The sequence below is a fragment of the Pongo abelii genome, chromosome X, assembly GCF_028885655.2.
Source record: "Pongo abelii isolate AG06213 chromosome X, NHGRI_mPonAbe1-v2.0_pri, whole genome shotgun sequence".
In the NCBI taxonomy this organism is placed as follows: domain Eukaryota; kingdom Metazoa; phylum Chordata; class Mammalia; order Primates; family Hominidae; genus Pongo; species Pongo abelii.
In genome coordinates this window covers 161,501,434-161,526,940 of record NC_072008.2, presented here as the reverse complement: position 1 = coordinate 161,526,940, position 25,507 = coordinate 161,501,434, and the positions used below count along the sequence as shown (strand labels likewise).

The 25,507-nt window shown below is 39.2% G+C and overlaps 1 protein-coding gene across 1 annotated transcript in view; it reads left to right on the top strand.

Annotated features, from left to right (window-relative positions):
* The window catches only part of F8 (coagulation factor VIII), a 219,492-nt gene that overhangs the window by 26,441 nt on the left and 167,544 nt on the right, over positions 1-25,507 (top strand). Inside the window, exons 2-6 of the mRNA XM_024240561.3 lie at positions 633-754; positions 3,159-3,281; positions 8,060-8,272; positions 13,966-14,034; positions 16,476-16,592. Coding sequence (XP_024096329.1) covers positions 633-754; positions 3,159-3,281; positions 8,060-8,272; positions 13,966-14,034; positions 16,476-16,592 — 644 coding nt within the window. The remainder of the gene's footprint in view (positions 1-632; positions 755-3,158; positions 3,282-8,059; positions 8,273-13,965; positions 14,035-16,475; positions 16,593-25,507) is intronic.

Below are 25,507 nucleotides of genomic sequence, written 5' to 3'. Positions count from 1 at the left end.
AGGGAGAGAGGAAAAGTTGGGAACCAGCCTTTGCTTAAAAGGGCTTTGACAATGGAGGCAAATAATAACATTTTGGGAACATTTATATAAGTAATTATATAATTTCTGATTCAGTAGCTGGCTCATGAATAAATGAGTAATTGGGATTATCTGAGTGGAGACAAGAATGAGCAGTAATGTAGGACTGATTCTGAATTACAGCTCCTGGCACTAGTAGGATTCAATATACATAGTCTGCTGAAAGGTAACTTTCTCTGTGATATTCCTGGTATATCCCTAAGGAGGGAAGTATAATTTTAGGTACATACTGACAAAATTTGAACACAAGGTACTTAGATGAAAGTTACAGTCTGTTTTAGAGATGAAATTGAAGGATGCAGTAGCTATTGCTTTGGCAAAGGATTTTTGGCTGATGCAGTGTATGGTTATTGATTTTATGATTCTTATCATATGGCACCTAATGTATCAGTTGACTTGTGAAAACAGTGTTTCAGTTTAATGGATGTTAGGGATTTATATGCAACTTCAAATTTGCCTCCTTGTTAATAGAAAAGAGTAGTATGGAAGCATTACTTCTAGCTGCTTTTTGAAGCGTCCACCAAAATGAACGACTTTTTCCTCTCTTCACACAGATTTCCTCCTAGAGTGCCAAGATCTTTTCCATTCAACACCTCAGTCGTGTACAAAAAGACTGTGTTTGTAGAATTCACGGATCACCTTTTCAACATCGCTAAGCCAAGGCCACCCTGGATGGGTAATAAAAACAATGTTGAATGCTAATTATGAAATTGGGTATCTTATTTTCTATCACAGATTCCCCAATCTTGAGGTTGCAGTTAAAAAGCGCAGCTGCCAAAGAGATTGCTTCCCTAACTGCTACCTATAGGGAAATACACTGACTGCATTTTCTGTCTTTTTGCTGGGCCGTCTGCCTCTGCTTGGTCTATGCCAACTGCTTACCTCCACTTAGATGTCAAATAAAGTATGTAACAACATGTTATGACAGGACATTTTCTGTCTTAGAATTGTTGCTGAGAATTATAGGTGGGAAGTATCCCCTTATTCTAAAGAGAGATATCAGCCTATCGATTTAGAACTTGTTCAGATAGTAGTCCAAAATTGGTTCTGCAACCCTTAGGCCCTGACTCACCTCCAACCTTGTATAGAAAAAGGCTAGGAACTTATGAAAGACTTTAGATTTGAATATTTATTTGGAGAGCCTCTTTGGTGTTTTATGTGTTGCTTACCCCATGGGGGGTGGGAGTCCTGTCCCTCATGTCAAGGTATAATGAAGGAGACTTCAGGAGAACCACTTAGAAGACTGGACAAGGTACCTATGGAACTTGGGAGACACTGACCACTGCCTGGTTTTTATCTGGAGAAGTTTTCAAGGTCAGAGGCCAAAAGGACTTCTCCTGATGGAATAGCAGGGGGAGTGGGCAATAGTGGGAGCTCCCATGGGTAGTGCAGTACCATTGTTAGGTGTAAGGCCAGGAGGGTCACTGGATGGGACTTGTCTTACAAGGACTCTGCCTGAGAGGTCTTCCTGCCAGGATTAGATAACCCCAACAGAAAAAGCCTGTATGGGTTGTACTGCCAGAAGCAGAATCTGAGAGGAGAGATACAAGTGACCAGCTGGAGAAGGTATATCCCATGCCAAGATCAGGAGCAGTGGGGTGTCTCCATGTTGGCAGGGAGAGGTCTCCAAGAACTCATAAGTTCCCTAAGAAAGAAAGGCAGAATTTTGGTATGTGTCACAAGTAGGGAGTTCTAATGCCACATTATCACTGCTCCTTCCAAGAAAGACTTTGTCATTGTGCCTATTTTTTTTACCCTCCCCCCTCCTTTCCACTTGCTCCTACATTGGAGGGTCCAGAGACAGAAAGGTGAGTTGGGGAGGAAGATTAGGAGAGGAAGGTGGGAAAGCAGCTAAGCTGCCAAAAAAAATTACCTTTACATATTGCAGATTTCTGGGGCTGTCAGAATGTAGCTGGAGAAGGAAGGGAACTTGCAATTGCAGAAGACATCAAAAATTTGGTATTAGACTGGACTGGACTTGTTAGAACCTAAGAGTGATACTGTTGGTTAATACCTGAAGGTTACTGGAAAAGATTTGGGATCAACCAAGTGCAAGAAAAGGGAGATCTCACATAATGTAATTAAAAACAGTGGTCTAAGAAAAATAAGGCTATTTTATGTTTTTATCCCACTAAATCCAGTTCATTCAACACACTGTTTATAGGCATTTTATACTCAGTGTATTCATAAAACAGAGCTCTTAATTTTCCTCTTGATTTTCTGTCATGGCCTGACTAACAACCCAGTTGTACAAGCCAAAATCATAGGAGTTTTCTTTGACTCCTCTCTTTTTATCTATCTCCACATCATATTTATGGGCAAGTCCTGTTGACTGTTCCTCCAAAACAAGTTCCAAGTCTTCTTATTTTACTTCTTGTAAAATCCAAATGCATCCAAATTCCTGTGGCCTACAAGATCCTACATGTTATGTTTCCTTTTTGACCATATTTTCTGTTACTCTTCTGCTGATTCACTGTGCTTCAGCCACATTTTACTTGACTATACCAAGCTTATTTCTGCCTCTGGACGTTTGCATTTGTTTTATCTGTTTTCAATGCTCTTCCACTAGATCTTTGAAAATCTTGCTTCTTTTTCATTAGTCAGACCTCTACTCAAATGTCATCTCCTCAGAGAGGCCCTTCCTGACTACTACACTGAAAGTATCCTCTACCTCCTGCCTCATCACTTTCTAGCAGACCACTATCTTTTATAATATTTATAACAACTTGAAATTTATTTATTTATTTATTTATGTGCTTAATGTCTTGAGGATATGATCTCCATTATCTGTCTTGTTTGCTACTGCACCTCCAGTGCATAAGACAGTTCCTAGAATATAGTAGGAACTCTAGTTGAATGAATGAATGAATGAATGAATGAATGAATTGAATTATTGCCAGAAATCTTTCCTCAGAGCAACCATAAGGTTAGGCTGATGTTGGCAGCAAGCAAATACTACTTTTTATCAATAATTACAGGGGCATGCTTCTCCACTGTGACCTTGACTCTAAGTTTTGTAATAACAGGTTTTCTGGAGTACTATCCCCAAGTGACCTTTGGCGGACATCTCATTCTTACAGGTCTGCTGGGTCCTACCATCCAGGCTGAGGTTTATGACACAGTGGTCATTACACTTAAGAACATGGCTTCCCATCCTGTCAGTCTTCATGCTGTTGGTGTATCCTACTGGAAAGCTTCTGAAGGTGAGTCAAATACCCTCCTATTGTCCTGTCATTCTATGAATAGAACAGTGAGATGTGTGTGCTTTGTAATGGTGGCACACCTGGAGTTGGATCCATTCTCTTAAATACAAACTTACTGAAAAATAATAATAACAACAATAATGACTAATATGTATTGAGTTGAAGGTTGTATAGCTAGTAAGTGGTGGAATCAGGATTCAAACCTAGCCCCATCTAACTCCAGAACTTATACTTGGAACCACTGTGCTACAGTGCAAGCATTCATATAAATAATGTTGAATTTGGTTCATGTAACTGAAAAGTTCCGTGGAGTCAGTCAAGTATGGCTGGATCCAAGGATTCAAGTGATGCTGTCAGCATTGTGGCCATTTTTCTCCCACCATCTCAACTGGGCTGTCCTTTTTGGTTTCATTCTAAGGCAGGCTTTTCTAATATGATGGCAAAGATAGCCACTGGCAGCTCAAGGCTTATCTCATTCTTACAGATTGTGATCCAGGAGTGGGAAGGAAGCCTCTATCCCAGTATTCCTTGATGTTGAGTGGTATGGGAGAGTTAGAAAGCAGGAGGCAGCATCAGTCTCACCCAATCCAATGACAATGGCCAGGATGATGGAGTTCTTCAGCACTCTTTTGAGAAAGGGTTCTGGTAGAAGGAGCAAACTGAGAGACCTAGTGGTCTCCACACCAAGGACATATTGTTTTATGAAGCCCAGTAGAGTTGCAGTGTTAGTTATTTGAGAGGTAGTTAAAGTTAATTTGCTTGTAGGGCATGTTGATTTGAGACAGACAACTATATTTTTCCACCTGTATGAAAATATCTCCCTGAATTTCCAAATCTCCAAAATTTCTGCTTTACCTGGGTCACACAGACCTCTTTGATACAAATGAACATGGTCTGGAGATTGATGTGGGCAAGCTAGAGTGCAAAATCGATTCCTATAGTAGACCCCGTTTCCAGGTAATCCAAAACCCAGGGAAGTCAATAAAGGGTAGAAAGCATAAACCGAAGCAAGCAAAGCTAGATTGGCCAGTAATTACAACCGTGTTCTGCCTACATCTCTGCTCATTTTTAGAAATTGAAAATTCTTTCAACTCTTTTAAGGTCCTAACTGAACATTATGTGTGTTTCTTAACATTTACTAGATTATAAATATCTCAAGATAGGGAAATCCATCTTATTTATTGCTGTGTCCTTAGCATACAACATATTGCCTACCCTATAGTAGATACTCAATAGAAGAATGAGGGTGTAGTGGACACCAGTCATTTTTTCTTCCTAAAATTAAACATTTCTCACCTGTGTACCCCCTAGGAATTGCTTTCCTGAATATACTTCAAACAGAACCTGCCATTTTCTTAAAGCCCGTGCCTCCCTAGCCATAGCAGTTGATCTAGGAGTGAGCAGTTGACATGGGTATCCCACCTCCTTGGCCACAGTTGATTGGTCCAGAGATGGGCACCTTACCCAAGCTAGGCCAATGAGAGTACTTGCGCTAGCATTTTGAAATTTATGAGAAAAAGGACCTACTATTACCAGGTAATCCTATACTTAGGGGATGGAGCCCAAATATATGATAAAATCAAGATTCTACTACTTCATGTATATCATGTGGGCCATGGATCTTATAGGAGTCTTAAGGGGGTGTTGGTCTTGTCCTTTTCTTAGTTGCCTAGCTCTTTGCAGGCATGGTGCAAAGGTAGGACAACCTACCTTTATGTCCTCCTTCTATACCACTGATCCTACCCTAAACATGTAGCTGTATAATCAGAGACAGGAAGCCATGGCAAATCTGGAGGGTCTGGACTTGGCTATATCTTAAAGAGTTACATGTAATCGTAGTTCAACATTGGGGAAATTTTCCAAAAATTGGTGGAGAAAAGAGTGGCCAATGCAATTTTATCTTTTTCTTTTCTGCTGACATCAGGGAGAGATAAGAGCTTTAAAATCACCATTATGGGGAGATAATATTTTAAAATCCAGCTCAAGTTAAACCCATCAGAAAAGGTAACACCTTTTGGGACCCCCAAATGGCCACATCTTATCCAATGAGGGGACACCAACCGTAGAGTCTATACTGCACTGTTCACATGGTAGCTACCAGGCACTTGAAATGTGGTGAGTCCTACTTGAGACATACTGTAAAATACACACCAGATTTCAAAGGTTAAGTACAAAAAGACTAAAAATATCTCATTCATTGTTTATAAGTACAAGTTGAAATGCTTATATTTGGATATACTAGGTTAAACGAAATACATTATTAAAATAATTTCACCTGTTTCTTTTTACTTTTCTTAATGTGACTACCAGAAAATTTAAAATTACATATGTGGTTTGCATTATATTTCTATTGAACAGCACTCATCTGTACACTTCCAGTGAAATGTTTAGCATATGTTGAAGTTGCTACTCCTGATGCAGTGGCTTATCTCAGATTTGGCCAAGTTCTTCTGTCCAAGGAAAACTAGGTTCAACCCATTCCTGGAGAGGAAGAGACTCAAATCTTTCTGGGCTGGGTCACTTACCTTGGTTAAATCTGTTCTCCACCTATTCTACCAACAACCAAAGGGATGGACATAGCTGAAATAAAAATCACGCAATCACACTGAATGGTATCTCACCTCAGGTGGACCTTCAGCATTGCCTAGCCATTCTACTGCTACATTTCCCCTAATCCATTTACTCTCCCTTTCCCCAAGACAGCTATAATGTTTCACACATTCTTAACCTCTCATCGAACCTCCTACATGTGCTCCCGCCCCTGCCCCCACCACAACCTGAGCCTTAGGAAAAAGGGTATTTTTTTCCTCATGAAATATTTCAAACAAAGATAGATACAGAAAATAATATAACAAACAAACATGTTCCCATCACCTCACTTTGCCAAATCTTAACATTTTGTCATCTTTGCTTAATTTATTTTACAAAATTAAGCATTTTACATACAGTCTGTATGTAATAATGATCACATTAAAAACAACACTTATATAATAGAGATACATACTGAAATACTCATAAATGAAATGATATCCTGTCTAGGATTGGCTTCAAACACATCCAAGCTGATGTTACAATCATTAGGTGAATTCCTGATGTGGAATTTGACATTTGTATTGTGCCAAAATAATATCCCAGAGATTTTTTTCTGATTGTAAGTGGAAATGTTAACTTTAGAATGGAGGTATCAGGCTAATTCACCGGTCAATTTTAGTGTCACTAAGGATGGGACGGCCAGATATTATCTGCCCCGATATGGCACAATATGAGGGACTCAGCATCATCTTTGATATATTTTAGCCAAAAAACTTATTTAACTTGAATCTAATCAGAACTTAGGCATATTCAATAGCATGGGATATTCTACAGGACTACAAGCCAAATTTCTTTCACCAAATGAGTATCAGAAAAAAAGGGACTACTCCATACTAAAAGAGACTATGGGCCTAAACAAACAGATGCAATGTGCAGTCTTAGGTTGGATTCTGATTTGGACCAACTAGCTACAAAGGATGCCTTTGAGGCAATTAAGAAAATTTGAATATTGCATTGATATTAGGTGATATTAACTGGATCAGGTGTGCTAGTGTCATTTTGTTTATGTGGGCAATTTTTTTTAAAAGATGACTTCTGAAGTATATAGGAGTGGACTATCATGAAATTTGTAATGTACATTAAAATGCATCGTCATAAAAACTGTGTTGAAAGAAAAAAGTGAAAGTAGCAATGCAATTCTAAGAATGATTTTCTAACATCCACTCACAAAAATATTAAATTCTTTATATTAAACACATGAAAAAGAACGCAAATATATCTGTCTTTCAAGATTCATCTCAAATTCCACCTCCTTCATCAAGCATTACTGAAGAGTAGGAAGCTTGTTTACTTTTTTTATCCACTGGGTTGCTCGCTCCAAGAGCATAGAGACTTCTATCTTGATCTTTATATTTTCAGCTTGTAGCTGAGTCTGGTAAAGAATAAGAACTCAATAAATATTTGTGAATAAATAGGTGAATATTTCCACATGGTATTATAATTATATCTTTATATGTCTATGTCCCCCACCAAACATAGTGTTGTACCACTAGGAAAGAACAAAGTTTAAGAAATTTCTTACCCTTCCCTGACCCTCACTAGTGCCTACCAAAGAGTCTGTGACAAAGTGTATTTGTTGTTGAATTGAATTAGGCAAAAAGATGCAATAATGGAAGCAATTTATTATTTAACAGAATGTGGAGATATCAACCAGAACCTAGTTTTTACTGCTCATAGTAGGGTTAGTAATCTCAAGATCCTCTGGAATATATGAAGCTTCTCCCCATTTGTGGCTGCTGCTTGTTAGTTTTTCAAATTAAGATGCAGAAAGTAGGCCGGGCGTGGTGGTTCGCACCTGTAATCCCAGCACTTTGGGAGGCTGAGGCGGGTGGATCACGAGGTCAGGAGTTAAGACCATCCTGACCAACATGATGAAACCCCGTCTCTACTAAAAATACAAAATCAGCCGAGCATAGTGGCATGTGCCTGTAATCCCAGCTACTGGGGAGTCTGAGGCAGGAAAATCACTTGAACCTGGGAGGCGGAGGTTGCTGTGAGCCGAGATCGTGCCACTGCACTCCAGCCTGGGCAACAGAGTGAGACTCCATCTCAGAACAACAACAACAACAACAAAGATGCAGAAAGTCTGTTTCTTATGTAGAACCTATTGGTGACAATAAACTTGACATGTTTCTTTGAGTGCACAATGGATATAGAAAGGACAATTTTATTTCTTCCTGCTATAGGAGCTGAATATGATGATCAGACCAGTCAAAGGGAGAAAGAAGATGATAAAGTCTTTCCTGGTGGAAGCCATACATATGTCTGGCAGGTCCTGAAAGAGAATGGTCCAATGGCCTCTGACCCACTGTGCCTTACCTACTCATATCTTTCTCATGTGGACCTGGTAAAAGACTTGAATTCAGGCCTCATTGGAGCCCTACTAGTATGTAGAGAAGGTAAGTGTATGAAAGCGTAGGATTGAGATGAAATAAGCAGAGAAGTACAAACAACTGAATCTATCTATAACAGTTAGCATTTGTGTTCCTTCACCTGAAAGAGGCTTTTTTACTCTAGCATCATGCTCATGGAAAGGAGAATAACCCAGTTTCTGAGAGAAGCAGATATGCATTCTATATAACCACAATAAACTCTAAGCTGGGATCAGGAGGAGCTGAGTTCCAGAATTAAATCTCTCTCCTCAAAGCATTGCTATTTTACTCTTCAAATCTGTGGACTTTATCAGTAGTGATTTGTACTATCCTCTGCCTTTTGCAAACTTTGAGCTAGGTTCCTTGAAAACTTCATAGAGGTAAACACATCCAAGTGTGTGATCAGTGGCATATAGACTGGTTCAGGTGGTTAGTTTGTCATCTGTAAACCAAAAGTATATAAAAATCTAAGAAAAGTCAGAATTTATTTATATGTTACTGAAAATTAATTAATTTGGATTGAATTAATATATTCTAAAATAATTCTAATCAAACTTGTTTTTAATTTATACCTTAGCATAAATTTAATTAGGGAAGTAAATTTTGCATAATTTGTTTTTATCCTATTTTTTATGGTGAAATCAGCTTCACTGTACCTTTTTCTTGTTCCAGTTATCTTTTACTGTATAACTCCACAATTTAGTGGCTTAAAACAACAATAATCACTTATTATCTCTCATAGTTTCTGTGAGTCTCATGGAATTTGGAAGTGTTTTGACTTGGTGGTCTATCTAAGTGTGTCTCATGAGGCTGTAGTCAAACAGTGGCTAGAGCTGAAATCATCCCAAAGGTGACTTTATTCACATGTCTTTAACCTTGGCTTGATGGTACTCTCCACATGGTCTCTCTCACATGGGTTTTACAGGGTAGCCAGACTTCTTATATGGTCCTGAGATAGCCCATTAGAAGCTGTTTCACGATTTCTAATGTAACCTTGGAAATCACTCACATAACATACATTCTATTAGTTAGAATGCATCACTAAGACCAGTCTATAAAGGGAGACTCCACCTTTTGATGGGGAATAGGCAAAGAATTTATTAACAGGAGTCACCATACTCTTTCTGAATGGTGATGATGAATGTGATTCAAAAAAAAGATGGGAGCGGGGAGTGGAGAAGATGAGAAAGGTTTGTAGTTTATAATAGTTTCAGATAAAAGTATGATTTCTCATATACTGAGTTCAGTTTCATAGTCATAATTAATGAGAAAGTGCCAAAACCACAGTGTGTTATTTATGGGATGTAAAGGCTAATGGAACAATGAGATCATCAAAACAGTAGTGTTTACATATGACATATAAAGAAATAAGTTAAAAACCCAAATAATTCTTTGACACAGAGTTGAACTAAAGAGTCTACAGAGGTTCTAGTTCCAGGTAAAATGGAAAAACACACGCCACCCTTTATTTCCCATTGAACTTAACTATAAAACCTTGACAAAATGCAAAGCGCAGATATTTAAAAATTTCTAAAAAGCAAATAGAACAAGTATATAGAGAAAAGACACTAGAATTCAAAGTATTACCAAACTTGTGGGGGAGTATACCTTTTTCCCCACTCTAGTATGCCTTAACCTGAATTAAAACATAACTGGAGACTTGGAAGTGAGTACTATGTTGCAAAGAGAGCTCCAGGACAAACCCTCTAGGGTTTCAAGGAGTGAGAAAGGTAACTCTAAATGCTCAGAGAGCATGGGAGGGGAAATCCCCTAGGGTTTTTGTCCTCTTTTCCACCATTCTCTCAAGCTTCAGTCCCAGGTTTCCTGTGGCAATGACAGTGGCTGGCAACAGAAACCTGCAAGAGTAAAAACTTAGGGAGGGGAACATTATTCTTCATTCAGTACAGCTACAGATCTAAGACATTGGGGGAAAAGCACATTACTTTTCTCTCTGTCTTTCCCCTTCCATTGCTTGACCTTAGCTATGATGTAGTTGTGGAAATTGGAAGCTTCTGGTTAGAAAACCAAAAAAGGGAGCTCACAGAACTGGAAAGTTTATAGATGACAGAGAGAAAAGATCCCAGGAAAGTAAACCCATAAAGTTGTGCATTAACTCCTGGATTCACCCCCAACCTACATATCCAGGTATGTAGTTTCAGTGTCAGATCTGTTTTAAACCCTTAGCAGTGCCATTGAGTCCAACCCAGTGGCCAGTCTGGTGCTTGAGGGGAAATCTCAGTTTCACAGTCTTCAGCACGTTCCATTAGCCTTTACATCCCATAAATAACACACTGTGGTTTTGGCACTTTCTCATTAATTATGACTATGAAACTGAACTCAGTATATGAGAAATCATACTTTCATCTGAAACTACAGCCCACAGAATTCCTTAAAACATGTCTGATGGCTGAAAGCAAAGATAGAACATTGTGAGATAGGTTTTTTAATGTATGGTAGATACAATACATAAAAGAATCATAGCATAACAAGAGGAAGGTAAGGAAAACTTTATGGTCCATTCAACTTCATTCCAATTCAAATGGTAAAATGTTGACTCTAAGTAGATGATAGTGAAAGGTTAAGTATGTATTTTGTAATCCCTAGAGCAACCAATAAAAAATTATACAAAGAGACATAGTAAAAAGTCACAATAAACTAATTACAATGGTATATCAAAAATGTTCAAATAACTCAAAAGAAGGCAAGTAAGGAGAGATGAAAATCAGAGAGAAGAAGAAGTAAAATAATAATAAAATGATAGGCTTAAATCTAAACATATCAATACTTATATTAAGTGCAAATGGCTAAAACACACCAATTAAAAACAGAGATTAACACACTGGATAGAAAAGCTTGAACCAATTATATGTTGTTTACAAGAAACTCATTTCAAAAAAATGATATAGGTAGGTTACCAACATAAAGATGGAAAAGGATATATGATTCAAACATGAATATGAAGAAAGTTGAAGTAGTACAAATCTGTAATCAAAACACTGATTTTTGCCAGGAGTGCCAAAACCATTCAATAGGGGAAAGAATAGTGTCTTCAATAAACAGTGCTGAAACAGGTGAATATCTGCATGCAAAATACTGATTGAGTATCCCTTACCTGAAATGCTTGGAACCAAGAATGTTTCAGATTTCAGATATTAGAATATTTGCACATATATAATGAGATAGCTTGGGGATGGAACTTAAGTCTGAATATGAAATTCATTTTGGATATAAATCCCTTGCCAGTTATGTGATTGGCAAATATTTTCTCCCACTCTATAGTTTGTTTTTTCATTCTTTTAATGGTGTCTTTTATAAAGCAAGAGTTATATGGACAAATATATGAAAAGATGTTCAACATCATTAACCATTAGGGAAATGCAAATTCAATCAACAGTGATGTATCTATTAGAATAGCTAAAATAATAATATAAAATTGCCAAGAATACTGTCAAGAATTCAGAGCAACAGAAAGTCTCACAGTGCACAATGGTATAGCCATTCTGGAAAACAGAATGGCAGTTTTGCTGCTTGGTAGAGAAACAGTCTCTGGCAGTTTCTTATAAAATTAGATGTACACTATAGAGGGATAGCAGGAGGGAGTTCTTTTTGGATATTGAAATGGATCTGTATCTTGACGATGATGGGGTTTCATGAGCTTATATCTTTGTTAAAAGTTATAGACCTATACACCAAAAGAAAAAGAAAAGTCAATTTCACTATAATTGAAAATTTATATAAAAGTAATTAGAATGTTTTAAGACAGCTTTATACGTATTTTAAACGTGTCTCTAAAGTTTTTAATCCAGTACTTCTGGTAAAGATGGCACAGGGTCTTCATACTTAGCCATTTTTCCATCCTCCACCTCAACCCCAACCTCGCTGAAAACCAACAGCAAAGATAGGTAAACCATAAATAGAGAAAATCGAGTAGGCATGGTCAAGCTGAAAAAGAAGATAAATATTTGTGGACCAGAAGCAGAACAGGAACTATGAGTAGTAAAAGGGGTAGAAATTACAGGCCAACTGAGATCTGGGTCAGGAAGCCAGCTGCGGTAGCCAAGGAGTCAGGATGACAAGGATAAATAGTGCTCCCCACCAGAAGGACCTGGAACCAGGTGGACTGAGAGCCCATATCATAGAGTTGGGCTCTTCTTCACTTGAAAGAGAGCTGAACACAGCTGCTGCTTGAAAGAGAGCTGAACACAGCTGCTGCTCACTCTTTGTTTAGGACCATGGCTTTGTGGAAACTCAGGGTCCTAGAAGAGGGGAAAGCAAACCCAGTCCTGGAATAGGAGCTGAACTAAGTTTTCTCGGTTCAGTGGGGGAATCTGCAATATCCCCAAGGTTTCCATTGGCCAGTATCTCCAAAATTCCATTCTAGGGTATGATTTGCTAGATAGAGAATAGTGAACATATCCTTTGCTTAATCAACCAATGATCACAAGGGACAGCAAAGATCACTATAGTTCGACAAAGTCAGATTTATTGGCTCATGGCAACAAGAGACTGTGGACACCTCCCTAAACAAAGGGAAATACTGTATAGAGTTAGTAAAGAATTTTGGGGAAGGGTGGAGGTTAGATGATATTTAAATGAAGCAAAGTAGAGTTGTGTGTAAAGAAATAACCATGAGATCTAGACTGTGAAGTGTCCTGGTTAACTAAAAAGTTAACATAGACATGAAATGTTAAGTCAAGGCACCCCTTACCTGAAGCTTGAGCTTTAAATTGAGCTACTTCTTTGTGTCAAAGTAATTTAGATGACCTAGGAAAGAATGAGATGTTTCATTCTTGTTGCTATTAGTTCAAACATTTCTGGCAGGCTGTGAATTCAGAGAACAAACAACTTAATTGAGTAAGAAAGCAAGAGATAATCAAAGCAAATAGTTGGCATTCAGTGAGTTTATACAGTGGCAATGTGTCCTTGGGAGAAATGGTGTTGTTAACTCTGCAGTTAGCTTTATCTATGTCTCTTATCCCAGCCTGATGAGTAGCAGCACACATATTGTTGCTTTCTTAGTCCAAGCTAATTTTTATTTCTAAGCATTAAGGGTGCGAGAGAGAGAAAGAATGGCAAAATGTCATAAACAAAAATCTTTCTACTCAAAATAAGCCTGCAAACAAAAGTTTCCAGTCAAATTAAAAAAAATATAATTCTAAGAAAGATAGTCAACAAGCTCAACAGTTAAAGCATGAAACAAGCTAGTTTGTTCCATTAAAAACTTTAGCTATTGATATACACAGTATTCATTTAAAATGTGAGTATAATTAGAAGCACTGTGGGCTATTGAAAAAAAATCATGAGTATAGATGTTTAATATGGACAATTGTTATTTTACTCAAAACTTTTAATTTACAATTGCAGAAGTATAAAAAGTTACAAGAGTGACAGAAATTATCTATAATTTCACTATTATCACACAGTGTGTGAGGGCTTGTATTTTGTAAATGTTTTTAATTTTTTTCTTTAGTAATTCATTTTTATCATATTTTACACAAGTAGTAGTCTTCATCAAAGTTGAAATAAAAAAATTCTTTGCTCCAGATAGTTTTAGAAACACTGATATAGGAGACCTGACATCAAAGCAAAGTTAACAAGAGACAGAAGACTACATTTGTTCTTACTGTCAAGTAACTGATGAAGAACTGTCTCCTCCTAGTGACAATTTCCTACAATGAGATTTTTTAAATAGAAGATAAATGTTCTCACTTCTTTTTCAGGGAGTCTGGCCAAGGAAAAGATACAGACCTTGCACAAATTTGTACTACTTTTTGCTGTATTTGATGAAGGTTAGTGAGTCTTAATCTGAATTTTGGATTCCTGAAAGAAATCCTCTGCTACTATTAAGAGGAGGTGATTATAGAAAGATCATAAATTACATTACTGTTCAGGAATGAAGGAGATGGGGTTAAAAATGAATTCCAAGAAAACAAAACGTAACCTCAGTTCCACTGGCAGCTATGAGGTAAGAAGATAGAGGAGCTGGATAACGGACTGGCCTCATCCCCCTCATTAGGACTGTCAACAAATACTTTGGGCTCTACTTTCTAAATACTTTCTCTTATCTTCATCTATTATTAAGTGCACAACCTTTGGCAAGTTATTTAACCTCTCTGTGTCTCGGTTTCCTTAATGGAAATAATAGTACATTTTTCAAAAGATTGTTGTGAGTGCTGAGTGATTTCACTTAAGTAACCTAGAGCACTGTGTGGCATAGTGCTATGCCACAATAGTGTTAGTACCTCCGCCTCCTCCTCCTCCTCCTAATGTAATCACTATGTAATCAATAACAATAACATAATATTCTTCTTGCCCCCTTATCAATTTACATTGCAATCTTCTTGATTGAGGCCCTCATGATCTGTCTCATAACTCTCAAAGGAAGCTTACTGAAGTGAGTATCTGATCTTGTCACTCTAGCCTCTAAAATACTTCAGTTTGCCAGTTTCAGTGGCTCATGCCTGTAATCCCAGCACTTTAGGAGGCTGAGGTGGGCAGATTGCTTGAGCCCAGGAGTTTGAGACCAGCCTGGGCAACAGGGCGAAACCACATCTCTACAAAAGAATTAAAAAATCAGCCGGTCATGGTGGCGGGTACCTGTACTCCAGCTACTTGGGAGGCTGAGGTGGGAGGATCACTTGAGCCCAGGAGGTGAAGGTTGCAGTGAGCTGTGATTGCACCACTGCACTCCAGCCTGGGTGATAAAGCCAGACCCTATCTCAAACAACAAAACAAATAAAATAATTCAATTTCAAGGTAAAGTGCAAAATGCATTATCTATTCCCTGGTGACGTTTCCAGCCTTGTTGTGCTCCATTTCCTGCCTTATCTTCCATGTCACCCAAATATGTAATGCTTTTTGTTGCATGAGACCTCTTCTTATGCAGTTCCCTCTGCCTAGAAAAACCTGTCTCCCTCTTTACACTAAGTAAGCTTCTCCTTTTTCTTTAAGTCTGACTTACTTCAGTTATCCCCTTCCTTAATTCCTTCTCCCAGGGTGACCTCTAGTCTGGATTAGATGCCTGCTTATATTTCCACAGCATCTTGAGCTTACTCCTTATCATACTATATCAGTATTTTCTACTTTACTTATTTAATATTTATCTTCTTTGATCTCATATCTTTTTCCCTTCAAGCAAAGTGAAATTTCTTCTCCTCTCTGCTCCCTGTAACACCCTACTCTCATCTTTATTATATCACTCTTTACTGTGTATTATAATTATCAGCTTCTCTGACTATTCCAGCTAGAGTGTAAGCACCTTGAAAGCAGAGGCTGTATCTTCCTCTCTATCATCAGTGCCTACAATCAGTAGTGCTCAATAAATATGTGTTTGAATGAATGAACAAATGAATGGCTGCCTCATAAAGTTTTAGCACTAGCTACCAGTCCTTCATACAAAGGGGTAACTCCAGGGAGTCACTGTTCAATAGTATTTCCAGTGCTTCAGCCCTTATCAATTTCAGAGACAGTGTTAGGGAGCTTTCAGGTTCCTGGGGTTTCATAAATATAAGCTGGGATGAAGCAACTATAACGGAGACAGGGACTGACAGACAGCCTTTTTCCTAGGACAATTTTCTTTTTTCTTTTTTTTTTTTTTTGAGATCGAGTCTCACTCTGTTGCCCAGGTTGGAGTGCAGTGGCACAATCTTGGCTCACTGCAACGTCCACCTCCCAGGTTCAAGTGATTCTCCTGCCTCAGCCTCCTGAGTAGCTGAGATTACAGGCACATGCCACCATGCCCGCCTAATTTGTGTATTTTTAGTAGGGATAGGGTTTCACCATGTTGGCCAGGCTACTCTCAAACACCTGACCTGAAGTGATCCACCTGCCTCAGCCTCCTAAAGTGCTAGGATTACAGGTGTGAGCCACCGCGCCCAGCCCCTAGGCTGATTTTCATAAGCTTTCTTTTAAATAATTCAGCTAATAAAAATAATTGAATCCTGATGCCTCAAGCTAACCAATATTCTGTCTTCTATTATTATCCATTCCCACTTATTGTCATGGACAAATGGAGGGAGAGAAAATCAGTTCGAGCAAGAGATATCTGCCTTTACATAATTATCTTCTCCCTCCCTCACAGTGACTTTGAGAAGATAAGTGCTGTGTGCCTACTTTGCTGACAAAAATGCTTAAGGTGTGAGCACACCGGGAGCAAGGAAGGAGAAAGGGGAGGCGGTCATTCATGAGACACATGCTTAGCTGACTCTATCTTTGCCTTCTCTCTCATCAGGGAAAAGTTGGCACTCAGAAACAAAGAACTCCTTGATGCAGGATAGGGATGCTGCATCTGCTCGGGCCTGGCCTAAAATGCACACAGTCAATGGTTATGTAAACAGGTCTCTGCCAGGTATGTACACACCTGCTCAACAATCCTCAGGGTCTTCCAAATTCAGCACCAGAGTTCTGTACTTCAGTTCACAAACAGCTCTGCATCCCAGAGGATATAGCCCACTGAATACTTTAAGATCTCTGGCCTCTGGGGATCTTAATGTATAGTAGGCAATTCCTCTTTTGGTCACCTGAAAATGAAGACTTACCCATGTACATACAGCCCACAGTCAGATTTTTCTTTCCTTTTCTTAAATGTGAGTGGGCAACCAAGGATGAACAGACATTTAAAAAGAACCTAAAATATGGAAGGGATATGCAAAGATGAACAAAGAAAATAATAATCCCAGAATAAAAAAAGCTATGGCTCAGAACAGAACTCATCCGAAGCTCTTACTACTATTTTCATAAAGATTCAAGAAGATACTGCATCAATAAAGTAACAATAAGATGACTTCCAGTTTTAAAATAGGGGCATAGAGGCAGGCTGGCTTTACTCCCTCCCACAGAAAACCAAAACCAAACATACAGCACCAATATCTACACCAACAACAACCCAGAGCTCACATGTGAGGATGAGACAGTTCCCGGAGCCACAGAGAAGTGAAAAAACTTTGAGAATCAGACTCTCCTTCCTCCTATTCTGCCCGGCACTAAGTGTATGGAAAATCTCCCCTCAACTCATGGTTTCTACAATGGAAAAAGTGACATTGAGGTGTTCAACCAGCTTCTCCACCTTCTTGGGTTCCCTGGGGGGAGATTTGTCCTTGCCTTAACCCACAGAAAACATCATGACTGTCTGAAGGCAGAAATATCCCAGAGTACAGGCAGAGACAAATGAGGGAGGAAGGACTAGCATCCCCAGCCCTGGAAACTCTGCTCTATAACTTGGCCAAAGGACATGCAAATTCAGAATGGCCGTGCAGCAGCACCATGCTGTAGCAGGTTTATCCTACAGGTCACCTTGGCATGAATCACTAGCCGGCCTTCCAATACTGCTAAGATAATCCCTTTGGGACCTCACCCACTTGGGACAGGCAGGGCTCTGACCACTTACTAGAGCTGAGGTGGCCGGGTGCGATGGCTCACACCTGTAATCCCAGCACTTGAGCTCACCACAATAACAATAGGAGATGACTACTACTGTTGATTTTATGCAGTTACGATTTAATACTGGATCTTTACATTTGTTTACATTTGTCCCAACTGGCACCTTCATCATCCCCACCCTCCCCACCCCAGACTATGGTAACCACAATTCTACTCTCTATTTTCACAAGATCCACTCTTTTAGCTCCCACATATGAGTGAGAACATGTGGTATTGCCCTCCAGCGCCACCTATGTTGATGCAAATGAAAATATTCTTTTTTATGGCCAAATAGTATTCCATTGTGTATATATACCACTGAACTGTACACTTAAAAATGGTAATGATGGCAAATTATATATGTATATTTTACATCAATAAAAAGAAATTTAAAAATAAAGTAACAATACGATTCTATGAAAAATAATCATAACAAAACATGCTCATAAAAATTAGAAACACAATGGTCAAAATAGAAACTCAATAGAAAGTACTAAGAACAGATAAAATCTTTCATAAGGTCAAACAAAATGTGGTTGAGAATATAGTTGACCCTTGAACAATGTGGGGGTTGGGGTACTAACCCCCTGCACAGTCAAAAATCCATGTATAACTTTTGACTCCCCCCAAATTCAAGTACTAATGACCTATTGTTGATCAGAAGCCTTATCAATAACATAAACAACAAATATTTTGTATATGTATTATATGCTGTATATTTTCAATAAAGTAAGCTAGAGAAAAGAAAATGTTATTTAAAAAAGCATGGGGAAAATACATTTACAATACTGTACTGTATTTGTAGACAACATAAGTTTATCATCTATTTATAAGATGAATCATCAGTCTGAAATGGTGGGCAACCACAGCTGCAGACCTCAATCTATGGTACATATCAAGCAATTCAATGTTTTCTTGTACAGTCATGACTTTGCTTCTTGGGAGTACTTCTAGCATCACTAGTGGCACTTTATATGGGTCCCAAGTATCATTCAAAGTTTATGGAGAGATGAAATGCTTATGCAGAGATTATTAGCATCATTCAGAGTTTTAAGTGGATGCCTGCAACACTTGAGCTCACCACAATAACAATAGGAGATGGCTACTACTGTTAATTTTATGCAGTTACGATTTAATACTGGATCTTTACATTTGTTTACATTTGTCCCAACTGGAAATGGTGCCATGTATGTTGTAAGTATGTAAGTTTTTATAAATTTCAACTTTTTATAATAGATTTTTGTATATTTTATGGTAATAAATGATAAAATAGTATCAACATATATATGTATATATAAGTGTGTATACATATATATATATATTTTTTTTTTTGAGACGGAGTCTCGCTCTGTCACCAGGCTGGGGTACAGTGGCACTATCTTGGCTCACTGCAACCTCCACCTCCCAGGTTCAAGTGATTCTCCTGCCTTAGGCTCCCGAGTAGCTGGGACTACAGGCGCCCGCCACCTCGCCTGGCTAATCTTTTGTATTTTTAGTAGAGACGGGGTTTCACTGTATTAGCCAGGATGGTCTTGATCTCCTGACCTCGTGATCCGCCCACCTCGACCTCCCAAAATATTTTTTTTTTTTTTTGAGACGGAGTCTTGTTCTGTCACCCAGGCTGGAGTGCAGTGGCACAATCTCAGCTCACTGCAACTTCCGCCTCTTGGGTTCAAGCGATTCTCCTGCCCCAGCCTCCCAAGTAGCTGGGATTACAGGCATGTGCCACCACACCCACCTAATTTTTGTAGTTTTAGTAGAGACGGGGTTTCACCATGTTTGCCAGGCTGGTCTTGAACTCCTGACCTCGTGATCTGCCCACCTTGGCCTCCCAAAGTGCTGGGATTATAAGTGTGAGCCACTGCATCCGGCCATCTACATATATTTTTTGTATTCATAACATACCTTTTTCTTAATTTTTTTGATATTTTTACCCTATGTGGTTCATCTGAAAGTTTTTTCAAATTGTCATAAATTTCCAAAAATATCTCAGTATATTTATTGAAAAAAAACTGCATATAAGTGGACTCATGCAGTTCAAACCTGTGTTGTTCAAGAGTCAACTGTATGTTTTAAAGCAGATTTTAACATCAAGAAATGATAGAAAAATGATGAGAATTAAGAGATAAATATTCATATTAAAATTGCCCATCAGGAGCTTCTGAGTAGCTGAACGCATGGAGGTTCCTGGAGAGTGGCTGGCCCCATGCCCCTTCCCACATACCATTCCTTATATATGCATCTCTTCCATCTGGCGTTTATCAGAAAAGGTGCTGACTGCTGAATTATAAGGACACTGTGGTCTACTAGATAAAGGTTGAGGAGAGGGGTTTGGGCTTCTATTGTCTTCTTTCCAGGCTTTCATCTCCAGATGTCTAAATTAAGTAGTGCATGCTGAGTGGAGCAAAGTGGTGGAATAGGACTCTTCAGCAATAATCTCCTCACAGAAACATCAAGGTAACAACTCGATGCGTGAAATTACCTTCAGAAGAGTTAAGAAAACCCGAACCCATGAGCAAGACTGTGAAGCCCTTTTGGACTGCAAAGACGAGTAAAACCATAGTTGGACATAAAGGGGATTGGTTCTTTATGACTGAGACCACACCCGCAAGCCACTGCAGTACCACAGGCAGAAAGTCACCATGGACCCACGGTTTTTACACCGGAAAAAAAAAAAGTGAGCCGGAGGCAGACATTTGGCTTCTCCACCATCCTAGGTCCTTCTATAGGAGACTCACTCCTGCATCAGCTCATGGGGAGCACTGCGAGTATCAACTGGGTTGAACCACCTGAGGCCAGCTATGGACGAAGCAAGGGGGCGAGGCTAGTGGCAGCAAGCAAGCAGAACTTGGCAGTGGCTCTCCATCCCTGAAGAGGAGATGCCACACCAGGCCGTGGGAAGCATGGTTCACAGATCCTGTGAGCATGACCGGCTCTCCCGTATGGCCTGGGTGCCCTCTGTGGATCTCCCATGGGCCCATCCAGGCTGGACACTGCATTAGTAGCAGAGCCAGCATGAGACTTGCGTGTAACCTGGGCTTAGGGCGCCCTCTAGTGATAAAAGGAAATACAACAGCCAGTCCATTCACTTTCTTTTTGATATGGTCTCTGTTACCTAGGTTGGAGTGCAGTGGTGCGATCATAGCTTACTGCAGTCTCGAACTCCTGGGCTCACGCGGTCTTCCCACCTCAGCCTCCAGAGTGGGACTACAGGTGTGTGCCACTATACCTGGCTAAATTTTGGGGTTTTGTGTGTGTGTGTGTATGGGGAGATTGGGGTATTGCTGTGTTGCTCAGGCTGGGTCTCAAACTCCTGACCTAAAGCAATCCTCCAGTCTTAGCCTCCTAAAGTGCTAGATTACAAGTATGAGCCACCACACTCAGCCCCACTCAATTTCTAAATGAGCTCACTGAAATAGAGCAGTCACAAACAAACCCAGACTGTGAACATGAGAATAAATACCTAATTCTTCAATGTGTAGACAGGGATGCACGTCTGCAAAGAATAAGAACAGCCTAAGAAAGATGGCCTCACCAAATGAACAAAAAATCATGCCAGTGACTAATCCTAAAGACATGCAGGTGGATGATCCGGTAGACAAAGAATTCAAAATAGCTATTTTAAGAAAACTCAACAAACTTTTATAAAACACAGAGAAACAATTCAGAAATTTATCAAAGAAATTTAACAGAGAAATTGAAGGAATAAAAAAAGTCAGAGAGAAATCCTGGAACTGAAAAGTATAATAAAAAATGACACATGCAATACAGGACATCAGCAACAGAATTGATCAGGCAGAAGAAAGGATCAGCAAGCTCAAAGGCTATCCAAAAATACAATCAGGAGGGGCTTCAGGATGGTTGACTAGATGCATATAGTGCTCATCCCTTCCATGGAGAGGAACCAAAGTAGCAAGTAGATAATTATACTTTGAATAGGTCATCTAAGAGAGAACACTGGAATTCAACAGATAAGTGACAGGAAGCATTGAAAGCAAGGGAGGAGAGAGAAAGAAGGCCTGTTTGCCTGGGATTGGCTGGGAGTCTGGAACAGCTTCCTAATGTGGGAAAAAGGTAAGAGACCCTTAGCGTTCCTCATTTTCACCAAGGACTCTTGCAATCCTAGCCACAGGAGAGCCCCTTATTCCTTGACAGTGCAGAGACTGGCATAGGGAGTTGCCTAAAGAGCATGTGAAGGCATTGCAACAGAGCTCTCATGCTGGGTTCTGCAATTCTCCCAAGCAGCTGCAGCACAGCACCATTTTGAGAGCACAGCCCACACATCCTGCCCTGCTATGATGGCCGTGACTTGGAGCCCTGAGCAGTGATCCTGCCCCACCCAGCAGAGGAGTGCCCATACATTTTCACATATTCCAAGAACAAATTCCACTACCTACAACCACTGCTGCTGCACGCTGCTGTGGGGCCAAAACACTAGTGAACCTTGTGCTCCCAAGCTGCCTGCCTACAGCTGCTCCCTGAGAAAGCAACCCCACCTTCACCAAGAGCAGGGCTATATAGCACAGCTACTGATGCACCCCAACCTGAGCATTTTGCTAGTGATCTGGGTATCACCCCACCCCTGCATAGCACAACCAGCACCTCACACACCACCAAGGAGCCTGAGGGCAGGTTCACCTAGCCCAGCTGTACCTGCCCCCAGTACCCAAGCATATCATCCAGGGGCCTAGGGATCACTTAGCCCTGTCCACCACTGATGGCACGTGAGCACCTCCTGGGGTCTGAGGTCAGGCCCCCTCAACCCGCCACTACTGCCACAGTTAGCACTCACTGCATGCACCACTTGAGGGTCTGGGGACTGGCCATGCAATCCATAGCAGCCACCACCAACGCCAGCACAGACCACTTGAGATTCAGGTTGTTTCATTACTATGATTGCCATCAACCATGCCACTTTGCTGCCCAGGAACTTGAGAACCCACCCACCCACGTGATCCATCAATACCACTCCTGGCACCCAAGTAAACCACTTGGAGGCCCACAAATCAACCTGCCTGGACCTAAAACCAGTGCAACCATATGCCACCATGGTACACCAAAGACAAGCATACTCAGCCCACTGCTGCCACCATTGGGGCCTGAAGACAGGCCTACCTGGCATTCCAGTTCTCAGAAAAACTTCACCACAGCCTCCACTAATAACCACACCCTAAGCCATTGAGAAAATCACAAATATCACTGATGCTGTTTAGAGTCTTATACAGAGGCTACTACATTCACCCAGAATCAAAACCAAAGTGCTCTACCCAAGCAACACCACAGATACATCTTCAGGAAAAGGTTCTTTCCTACAAAAGCAAATTTTAAAAATTGGAAAAAGTGATTATTACACCAGATGTGCAGATATCAATGTAAGGACACAGGAAACATGAAAAATCAAGGAACTATGACACTCCAAAGGAGCACAATAATTCTGTAGCAAGAGATCCAAATAAAAAAAATTTAAGATGGGTACAAAAAAATAGAAAGAATTAATAAGACCTGCTATTTTATAGCACAACATGGTGACTATAGTTAATAATAACTTAATTGTACATTTTAAAATAAAGAGTGTAATTGGATTGTTAATAACTCAAAGGATAAGTGCTTGAGGGTATAGATACCTCATTCTCCATGATGTGTTTGTTTCACATCACATGCCTGTATCAAAACATCTCATGTGTTCCATACATATATACACCTACTATGTATCCACAAAATAAAAAAATCATAGTTTACAAGCAAAGCAGTATATGTGACCTTTGGTTTTTAAGTAAACTGGCCAACATCTCTTTAAAAATTTATGAAATCCTGGAAAAATAATTCCAAATTTTGATACTAAATAAACTCAGTGAGATACAAGAGAATTCTGAAAAAAATACAAAGAACACAGAAAAACAATCGAGGATATGAAAGAGAAATTTACCCGATAGATATCGAAAAAGAACCAAACAAAAATTCTGGAACCAAAGAATTCATTGAATGAAATACAAAATATGTTTGAAAGGTTCAACAATAGACTGAACCAAGCAGAAGAGTATCAGAACTAAAATACAGGTCTTTTGAAATAACCCAATCAGACAAAAATAAAGAAAAAAGAATTTAAAAAAATGAGCAAAGATTTCATGACATATTAGGCACTATAAAGTGACCGAATATTTGAATCTTCAGTGTCCCAGAAGGCAAAGAGAAAATGAAGAGGTTAGAAAGCCTATTTAATGAAATATTAGATGAAAAATTTCCAAGTCTACCAAGAGATTTAGACATCCAGATAAAGAAGGCTCAAAAATACCCAAATAAATACAATGCAAAAAGGTCTTCTCCAGGGCACATTATAGTCAAACTATCAAAAGTCAAAGAGAAAAATTTAAAAACAGCAAGAGAAAAGCCTATAGTCACCTGTAAAGGAGCCGCTATCAGACTAACTGTGAATTTCTCAGCAGAAACTTTACAAGCCAGGAGAGAATGAGAGAGAAAAAAAAAAAAAAACAAAAAAACACCTGCCAGCCAAGGATACTGTACACAGCAAAATTATCCTTCATAAATGAAAGAGAGATAAAAATATTTTCAGACAAAAAAAAAAAAACTGAGGAAATTCATTGCAACCTGATCTGCTTTACAGGAAATGCTAAAGGGAGTTTTTCAAACTGAAAGAAAAAGGTCCTAATGTGTAACATGAAAACATCTGAAGGTATAAAACACACAGGTAAAAGTAAGTATCCCGACAAATTCAGAATTCTCTAACATGGTAATTGTAGAACATAAATCACTTATATCCTTAGTAGGAAGATTAAAAAGCAAAACACATAAAAATAATTACCATAACCTGTTAAAGAATAAGCAATATAAAAAGATGTAAATGATGACATCAAAAACACAAAATTTGGGAGTAGATTTTTTAAAAAATTTTCTTGCAATCAAAATTAAGTTGTTATCAGTTCAAACTAACTTGTTATAACTGTAAGGTATTCTGTGTAAGCCTCATGGTAATTACAAAGCAAAACTTTTTATAATAGATACACTAAAAATAAAAAGCATGGGATTAAAACATACTGATTGAAAAATCACTTAACCACAAGGGAAGAGATTAAGAGAGGAAGAAAGGAACAAAGGATCTACACAACAACTAGAAAACAAGTAAAAATATGGCACTACCAAGTTCTTACCTATCAAAAATTACCTTGAATACAAATGGGTTAAATTCTCCAACTAAAAGACATACAGTGGCTGAATGAATTTTTTTTTAAAAAAAGATCTAAATACATACTGCCTAAGAGAAAGACTTTACCTGTAAGGACACACATAGACTGAAAGTGAAGGGATAGAAACAGATATTCCATGCAAATGTAAACAAAAAGAAAGCAGGAATACCTATACTTATATCTGATAAAATAGACTTCAAGTCAAAAACTATAAAAAGAGACAAACAGCCAGAGGTGGTGGCTCATGCCTGTAATTTCAGCACTTTGGGAGGCTGAGGCGGGTGGATCACCTGAAGTCAGGAGTTCGAGACCAGCCTGGCCAAATGGCAAAACTCCATCTCTACTAAAAATACAAAAATTAACCAAGCATGGTGGCGGGTGCCTGTAGTCCCAGCTACTCGGGAGGCTGAGGCAGGAGAATGGCGTGAACCCGGGAGGCGGAGCATGCAGTGAGCCGAGATTGCACCACTGCACTCCAGCCTGGGCACATAGCGAGACTCTGTCAAAAAAAAAATTGACAAACAAGGCCATTATATAATAGTAAAGAAGTTAATACAACAGGAGAATGTAACAAGCATAAATATATGCTCCACCCAACATTGGAGCACCTAAATATATTAATGTTTGATCTTTGTATTTTCTA